Here is a 9,332-nt window from a genome sequence, read left to right as displayed (position 1 = left end):
CTTTGGTCTGATGAGTCCAAATGTTTTTGGTTCCAAGCACCATGTCTTTGTGAGACGCAGAGTAGGTCAACGGATGATCTCCGCATGTGTGGTTCCCACCGTGAAGCATGGAGGAGGAGGTGTTGTTCCCACCGTGAAGCATGGAGGAGGTGTTGTTCCCACCGTGAAGCATGGAGGAGGTGTTGTTCCCACCGTGAAGCATGGAGGAGGTGTGGTTCCCACCGTGAAGCATGGAGGAGGAGGTGTGGTTCCCACCGTGAAGCATGGAGGAGGAGGTGTTGTTCCCACCGTGAAGCATGGAGGAGGAGGTGTGGTTCCCACCGTGAAGCATGGAGGAGGAGGTGTGGTTCCCACCGTGAAGCATGGAGAAGGAGGTGTGGTGGGGCTTTGCTGGTGACACTGTCTGCGATTAATTTAGAATTCAAGGCACACTTAACCAGCATGGCAAGCACAGCATTATGGAGCGACACGCCATCCCATCTGGTTTGCGCTTAGTAGGACTAGAATTAGTTTTTCAACCGTATAATGACCCAACACAACCTCCAGGCTGTGTAAGGGCTATTTGACCAAGAAGGAGAGTGATGGAGTGCTGCATCAGATGACCTGGCCTCCACAATCACCTGACCTCAACCCAATTGACATGGTTTGGGATGAGTTGGACCGCAGAGTGAAGGAGAAGCAGCCAACAAGTGCTCAGCATATGTGGGAACTCCTTCAAGACTGTTTAAAAAGCATTCCAGGTGAAGCTGGTTGAGAGAATGCCAAGAGTGAGCAACGGTGTCATCAAGGCAAAGGGTGGATACTTTGAAGAATCTAAAATAGAAAATATATTTTGATTTGTTTAACACTTTTTTGGTTACTACATGATTCCATGTGTTATTTCATAGTTTTGATGGCTTCACTATTTTTCTACAATGTAGAATAAGAAAACCCTGGAATGAGTCGATGTGACCAAACTTTTGACTGGTACTGTACTCAAATGTTTGGACTAAACTTCAATCGCCATAAACATATTTCTTACAGAACGGTTTGATTTTCCAAACATGGGCCAATAATATTTCTTGCTAGTGCATATGAGAGTCGACTGAAAGCAGCTCTGACTGTGGCTGGTTACGGTTTGGAAAGTCTATTATAAACAATTATATGCTTGTTGGTCTAACCAATGGTACATTTTGTTCTGGGTCACTCTGTTTCCCAATGTCAACTCCTCACCCCTACACTAGGCACTTTTATAGATCTGAAATGATTGGATAAGCAACTGTGTGAAAGCAATAGGGTGAAAATCCCAGTAGCCTATCAGAGGGCAAAGATTAGCATTTTCTATATTCTTATTCAGTTATTTCAAGATCAACAAGTATCATGTGGTTGGAGTTATGGTTTTGATTTGGAAATGTGCCTATATAAAACAGATAGTCAGGCACCAGCAGACCTGGTCTCTATGCTACCCTGTAGGCAGTCATGCGGTAGTAGTTCTGACTGTGGCTGCGTGCCGCCCACACCAGAAGAGCGGCAGCCATCATGTGCAGCGGGGACGAGATGAGGGCCAGGTAGAGAGACCAGCCCAGGGAGCCGTCCACCTTGTCTGGCAGCACAGAGACCCTGTGGAGGAGATCCATCCCTGCCAGGTAACAGCAGACTGTGGCTAGAGTACACAGCCCTGCAGGGAGAGCAGGAGGAAGAGAGGGATGGGGGGGGGGGGGGGGGGGGGGGGGTCAGGCATATGCAATTGTTGTATATTTCTAAAAGAAATCAAGGATGACTTTTTCCTTCAACTACTGTTGTATCAATGGTGAGTCTTAAAACATGATCTCAAGGATAGCTGCATTTGTTTGTTTTTTTCACTTTTAGTTAACCAGGTAGGCCAGTTGAGAACAAGTTCTCATTTATAACTGCGACCTGGCCAAGAAAAAGCAAAGCAGCGCGCCAAAAACAACACAGAGTTACACAAACAAACGTACAGTCAATAACACCACAGAAAAATCTATGTACAGTGTTTGCAAATGTAGAAGAGTAGGGAGGTAGGCAATAAATAAATAGTCTATAGAGGTGAAATAATTACAACTTAGCATTAACACTGGAGTGATAGATGTGCAGATGATGATGTGCAAGCAGAGATACTGGAGTGCAAAAGAGCTAGAGGATAAATAATAATATGGGGATGAGGTAGTTGGGTGTGCTATTTACAGATTGGCTGCGTACAGCTTCAGTGATCGGTAAGCTGCTCTGACAGCTGATGCTTAAAGTTAGAGAGGGAGATAAGACTCCAGCTTCAGAGATTTTTGCAATTCGTTCCAGTCATTGGCAGCAGAGAACTGGAAGGAAAGGCGGCCAAAAGAAGTGTTGGCTTTGGGGATGACCAGCGAAATATACCTGCTGGAGCGCATGCTACGGGTGGGTGTTGCTATGGTGACCAGTGAGCTGAGATAAGGCGGGGCTTTACATAGCAAAGACTTATAGATGACCTGGAGCCAGTGGGTTTGACGACGAATATGTAGTGAGGGCCAGCCAACGAGAGCATACAGGTCGCAGTAGTGGGTAGTATATGGGGCTTTGGTGACAAAACGGATGGCACTGTGATAGACTACATCCAGTTTGCTTAGTAGAGTGTTCTATTTTGTAAATGACAATCGCCGAAGTCAAGGATCGGTAGGATAGTCAGTTTTACGAGGGTATGTTTGGCAGCATGAGTGAAGGAGGATTTGTTGCAAAATAGGAAACCGATTCTAGATTTAATTTTGGATTGGAGATGCTTGATGTGAGTCTGGAAGGAGCATTTACAGTCTAACCAGACACCTAGGCATTTGTAGTTGTCCACATATTCTAGGTCAGAACCGTCCAGAGTAGTGATGCTAGTTGGGCGGAGGGTGTGGGCAGCAATTGGTTGAAGAGCATGCACTTAGTTTAACTTGCATTTAAAAGCAGTTGGAGCCCACGGAAGGAGTGGTGTATGGCATTGAAGCTCGTTTGGAGGTTTGATAGCACAGTGTCCAAAGAAGGGCCAGAAGTATACAGAATGGTGTCATCTGCGTAAAGGTGGATCAGAGAATCACCAGCAGCAAGAGCGACATCATTGATATATACAGAGAAAAGAGTAGGCCCGAGAATTGAACCCTGTGGCACCCCCATAGAGACTGCCAGAGGTCCGGACAACAGGCCCCCCGATTTGACACACTGAACTCTATCTGAGAAGTAGTTGGTGAACCAGGCGAGGCAGTCATTTGAGAAGCCACGGCTATTGAGTCTGCCGATAAGAATGCGGTGATTGACAGAGTGGAAAGCTTTGGCCAGGTCGATGAAAACGGCTGCACAGTAATGTCTTTTATTGATGGCGGTTATGATATCGTTTAGGACCTTGAGCGTGAATGAGGTGCACCCATAACCAGCTCGGAAACCAGATTGCATAGTGGAGAAGGTATGGTGGGATTCGAAATGGTCAGTGATCTGTTTGTTAACTTGGCTTTCGAAGACTTTAGAAAGGCAGGGCAGGATAGATATCGGTTTGTAGCAGTTTGGGTCTAGAGTGTCTCCCGCTTTGAAGAGGGGAATGACCGCGGCAGCTTTCCAAACTTTGAGGATCTCAGACGATACGAAAGAGAAGTTGAATAGGCTAGTAATAGGGGTTGCAACAATTTCGGCGGATAATTTTAGAAAGAGAGGGTCCAGATTGTCTAGTCCAGCTGATTTGTAGGGATCCAGATTTTGCAGCTCATCAGCTGTCTGGATTTGGGTGAAGGAGAAGCGGGGGGGGCTTGGGCAAGTTACTGCAGGGAGTGCTGAGATGTTGGCCGGGGTAGGTGTAACCAGGTGGAAAGCATGGCCAGCCGTAGAAAAATGCTTATTGAAATTATTGATAATCGTAGATTTATCGGTGGTGACAGTGTTTCCTGTCCTCAGTGCAGTGGGCAGCTGGGAGGAGGTGCTCTTATTCTCCATGGACTTTACAGTGTCCCAAAACTTTTTGGAATTAGTGCCACAGGAAACAAATTTATGTTTGAAATAGATGATAATGAGTCAGTTACATGAATCAGCTGTGTAGTGCAAAGGCAAAAACCAAAACGTGCACAACAATGGAGTCCCCAGGACTGAGTTTGGACTAGTGTATGCGAGAGCATTCGAATTCACTATTCCACTATAGTAGAACAAAGTTGTGGGCAATAGCCATGGTGTCTAGCACTGAAATGCCCTTCTGGAAACAATGAAGAAGGGTACAACTTATTATAAACTGGGTGGTTCAAGCCCTGAATGCTGATTGGCTGACAGCTGTGGTATATCAGACCGTATACCACAGGTATGACAAAACATTTATTTGTACTGCTCTAATTACATTGGTAACCAGTTTATAATAGCAATAAGGCACCTCTGGGTTTGTGGTATACGGCCAATATACCACGGCTAAGGCTCTGCGTTGCATCGTATCTAAGAACAGCCCTTAGCCATGGTATATTGGCCATATACCACACCCACATGGGCCTTATTGCTTAAGAAGAGAATGATAAGAACAATACAATGTTTAATAAATCCCTCACCAGCCAGTAGGTGGAGCATTCCTATGCCCAGGGTGGGGGTGAGACTGTGGCAGAGGCAGGCACAGAACCCTATCAAGCCTGCCAGCACCACCAGACCTAAGGAGATTATTGGCAGCAGGAACTGGCACCTCCACAGGTCTGCACACAGATAGGGATCCAAGTTAGAACTCAATAGGCAAGCAGTAAAAACTCTCACACACAATTCAGATAGAAAAGCATGAGCATCCAAGTGCATACAATGATACTGTGTCTATTAATGAATATCACAGATGCCAGGTATAAGTTATTCATGCATTGCATAATGCATATCACACAATGTGGGCATAAGACATTAATTACTGAAGTATAGGCATAAGACAGGGTGATCCAACTCCGGTTCTGGAGAGATACAGGGTGATCCAACTCCGGTCCTGGAGAGCTACAGGGTGATCCAACTCCGGTCCTGGAGAGCTACAGGGTGATCCAACTCCGGTCCTGGAGAGCTACAGGGTGATCCAACTCCGGTCCTGGAGAGCTACAGGGTGATCCAACTCCGGTCCTGGAGAGCTACAGGGTGATCCAACTCCGGTCCTGGAGAGCTACAGGGTGATCCAACTCCGGTCCTGGAGAGCTACCGGGTGAATCAATTGTGTTCATATTGTGTTGGAACAAAAGCCTGCACACCCCAATTGTTTCCCAGGCCTGGAGTTGGTGACCCTTGGCATAAGGCATTGAGCATGCATAGCATATCACAGAAGCTGGGTGGGGTAACAGATCAATACATTGCAATTTGCAAAATAAATTAATACAGGCTTACAGGTCCGCAGCATGTCCTCTCCACTGTTGTGGTTCCCTGGCTCTTTGTACTTTGGGGTAAACTGCTGTGTTAACGTGAAGCTAACACACTTCATTACCATCTTTGGATCTGAAACAGAGAAATTGAGAAAAAAGCATAAATCATGCCCTCACAAACCATGGATTGGATCACCAAATTATTTTGAGGAAATCCGTGTTGACTGAGTTTATGGGAGGAGATTAGGTTGACCATACCTGACTCCTTGTACCAGTGGGTATGAGATGGTACCAGAACGCAGCGCCACCAGAGGCCTATGGTCCCGTTGAGACGGAAGAGCGTGTCGCTGTAGGTCTTCTCATCGAATTCCCCTTCCATGAATTCATCATGCAGCGACCGCAGTTCGGATACGTTGGCCTCGCCACGCACCGGGGGACTGGTGTACTGGTACCAGTGCTGCGTCCCAACCGCTACAGACAGGTACACCGTAGCCAGCACGCTGAGCACACAGCTGATAACCAAAGCCGTGGCATAACGGTTGTCAACCATTGTTTACCAACTGAGAGAGGCGTCAAATAGGAGATTATAGCAAAGGCTTCGCTTCGCCTCTTCCCCTCTCTGATTATAGCTACCGGTGGCGATGGCCCTGTCACTGCGTGTTTTCCAATACCCGCGCCAAAGTAAACTCAAGCAACGGTTCAGAGGCAGTAGGAAATCCTGCGATGTAATATTATCCAATCCACTCAGAAATGGCAAAGATGTAGACTACATAAAACACCCCTTTACTAGCTGCCTTGTTCATACCCAACACTGTTTCAACACTGTAGGTGTCCCTGTCGCGCGCAGCCTAGATGCGCCATCTGTTCGCTTGTCCCACTTCTTAAAAATCACTGCTGCATATGGTGGGTGGGTGGCCTGACGATGCGACAGATTATTTGGCTACCCCGCCTGTTCTACAAGTACGAAACAAACACATTCTGTTATATCGTACTAAATGAGTAGTAGCAAATAATACATTTGTCATTATTTTCTCTTGCCGGTATCGCCTACACTTGTTTCATGAGGAACAGCAGCTGCGAATTTAAGCTTGTTAGGAAAGATTGTAAACACATACATCCATGCGTTTTCCTTTTCCGGTAGGTGGCAATGGAATGCTGGGTATTATAGTTTTACTCATAGCTCGAAGATAGTGTTCTGAGTAGTGAGGCTAACGAAGCCGACTGTAGACTAAAGTCGACCCACCCCCGCATTTAACCCAACCCCGCTCAATCAGATAGGTGCGGGTCCCGTTTGCATTTTGTGTAAATTATTTAAATTCAAGTTTAAACCACACATTTTTAGGCCTAGACCTACACTTCTCTTCTTGAAAATGTCTAATTATCAGACTTATTGAATAAAATAGAATATCCTACTCCTATAGAGAAGGTAGGCCACGATACACATAACTATATGGAAATGAGATATGAACTGAATATATGTACTGAATATAATTATTTTAACCTGTAACCTTAACCAAAATATGACAAAATAAATTAAAACGTTTTTGTCTAGGAACTGATGCAGGTTGGTGTTGATTTTGCAGAGTGGGGATTTGAGTTTTAGGCCTGACTGCACCAATTAGTAGCCTACCGGTCCATTAGTGGCTGTGTGATGTGTCACTCATGACTTTATGAATATGCCTAGTAAACTCAATAGAGAACAGTTGCAAAGCACAACTGATTGTTATAATATCACCACTAACTTCTTGGTAAACCACTTTACATTCTTGAAGATGAACAATGGATTGCACAATGTAGTTTATTGAAATTTAAAAATTATGTTACTGTCCCAGCCACTTGGTGCCAGATGGACACCAGGTTGATAGCACCTGAACATCCCTTGAAGTCTTGTCATTCATTAACACCAATGACTCGTGACTTGACTTGGACTTGAGCCTTATGACTTGAACTGACTTGATACCCTCCCCAAGCCCAAATATTAAAAATGATGCTATTTAAAAAAGTGTACAGCGCATCAACTCTTCATTTAACGGATTACAGTTTGAAATCGGACAGCAGCCCATCAAAATGTGCGTGGCAGTGCAGAGGAACGTCGGCGGTTGAATTCAGATGGAGCCCTTGGAACAATGATACCTCAGGACTACCTGGCATGATGACTCCTTGCTGTCCCCAGTCCACCTGGCCGTGCTGCTGCTCCAGTTTCAACTGTTCTGCCTGCGGCTATGGAACCATGACCTGTTCACCGGACGTGCTACCTGTCCCAGACCTGCTGTTTTCAACTCTCTAGAGACAGCAGGAGCGGTAGAGATACTCTCAATGATCGGCTATGAAAAGCCAACTGACATTTACTCCTGAGGTGCTGACTTGTTGCACCCTCGACAACTACTGTGATTATTATTATTTGACTATGCTGGTCATTTATGAACATTTGAACATCTTGGCCATGTTCTGTTATAATCGCCACCCGGCAAAGGCAGAAGAGGACTGGCCACCCCTCATAGCCTGGTTCCTCTCTAGGTTTCTTCCTAGGTTTTGGCCTTTCTCGGGAGTTTTTCCTAGCCACCGTGCTTCTACACCTGCATTGCTTGCTGTTTGGGGTTTTAGGCTGGGTTTCTGTACAGCACTTTGATATATCAGCTGATGTAAGAAGGGCTATATAAATACATTTGATTTGATTTGATACCCCAAATTATTATTTTCGTATATAAAGACGACGCTGTATCAACAAAAAACGGATTACAACATGCGGGAAGAAAATTACAGACGGAGGCGCAACAATTTCTAACTTTGTTCGACATTTGAAGCTGCACAAAGAACGGTAAGTCGTGGCTAATATAGCCGACAGCTATCCATCACACGAGGTTGTGTGTTTAAGTGTGTGTAACTTGTTTCATGGGTTTCTTTTTGCTGGCTTGTGATGTCTGGAGCAAGTATTGTTATGTGCGTTCCTCACTGCTTGCCTAGATTAGACTTGCAGATTGACTCGCCACCACGCTGCTTGGAGCTGGAAAAGATCAAATGAGCACATTTGTGGCAGAGTGCCTCCTAGAATGGTTGTGTACTCTTCCTAACTTCCTGATTACGGCAAGTGCGAGGGCGAACCATCCCACACGACCAGACCCAGCCGCTGTCACAGAGAGAGGGTGGGGGGGGGAGGGGTCTTTCTCATGGGTACCCATGTATTTCCATGGAAATATAACATTTATTTGGAAAGTAATAAACATATAGATATTTTTAAAAGCATTCATGATTTGCGTAAATGTAATATACTACTATTGCTTTGTTAAAAATATGAAATGGTATTACATTTGGTAAAGAGCACATTATGACTTGTTTAGGACTCGAGACCTGACTCGGACTTGCCTGTCTTGACTTGGGACTTGACTTGGGACTTACTTGTGACTTGTAAAACAATGACATGGTCCCGATATTGTGCCAGTGTAAGGTTGTATGCTTTTTCTGGAGGTATACAATCTTTAATGTGCGTCTTACTGTCGTTGAGATTCAGGCCATTGTAGTGTTTACTATTTGTTGACTAAATGAGTGGATTGTATGACAAGGTAAAGTATGGCTCCAAATGTGATGTTTATCTAACTATCTGGCTTTACAAAACTCGAACTACAAGACTACACTAGATTAGACCCACAGGCCCACATGATACACAGTGAGGGAGTGGTGTGTACCACTGGTCTGGACAGCAGTTAGTTTGTTGGTGTAATATTCACTCTCCCAGAGATTGAGCTTTGATTGGTTCTCACATGTGAGATATTTGCATGCAAAATATTCCTCACTTCCTAATCAGTTCGCCTCGCCCCAACTAGAGATAGACAAACAGGTAGCTAGTTCATGATTCTTTCAATTTGAAAAGGGGATACCAGCGTAGCATGCCATTTTGAAGTCGCAGCCCCTTCATTTTCAATGCAACTTGCCGACAACATCTAAGAGCCTTCCCAGACTCTAGAGTAAAACAGATGTGTATCTTATGCCAGACTAACACTAAAAGCCAATTCACAATAATCTCTCAGATTAACTGTA

General features: G+C 45.0%; 1 protein-coding gene across 1 annotated transcript; it reads right to left on the bottom strand.

Moving 5' to 3' along the window:
- Nucleotides 1-904: 904 nt before the first annotated feature.
- Nucleotides 905-6,413, bottom strand: LOC120049189 (claudin domain-containing protein 1-like). The gene is made up of 4 exons (XM_038995418.1): nucleotides 5,556-6,413; nucleotides 5,323-5,430; nucleotides 4,527-4,664; nucleotides 905-1,657 (listed from the first exon to the last, which is right to left on the bottom strand). The coding sequence occupies exons 1-4, from the start codon at nucleotides 5,845-5,847 to the stop codon at nucleotides 1,437-1,439; spliced, it is 759 nt and encodes a 252-aa protein (XP_038851346.1). The 5' UTR covers nucleotides 5,848-6,413; the 3' UTR covers nucleotides 905-1,436.
- Nucleotides 6,414-9,332: the final 2,919 nt, after the last annotated feature.

The sequence above is a fragment of the Salvelinus namaycush genome, chromosome 6 (assembly GCF_016432855.1).
Source record: "Salvelinus namaycush isolate Seneca chromosome 6, SaNama_1.0, whole genome shotgun sequence".
NCBI lineage: Eukaryota > Metazoa > Chordata > Actinopteri > Salmoniformes > Salmonidae > Salvelinus > Salvelinus namaycush.
Note: the sequence above shows the minus strand (reverse complement) of the source record. Positions and strands in the feature narration are given on the sequence as shown.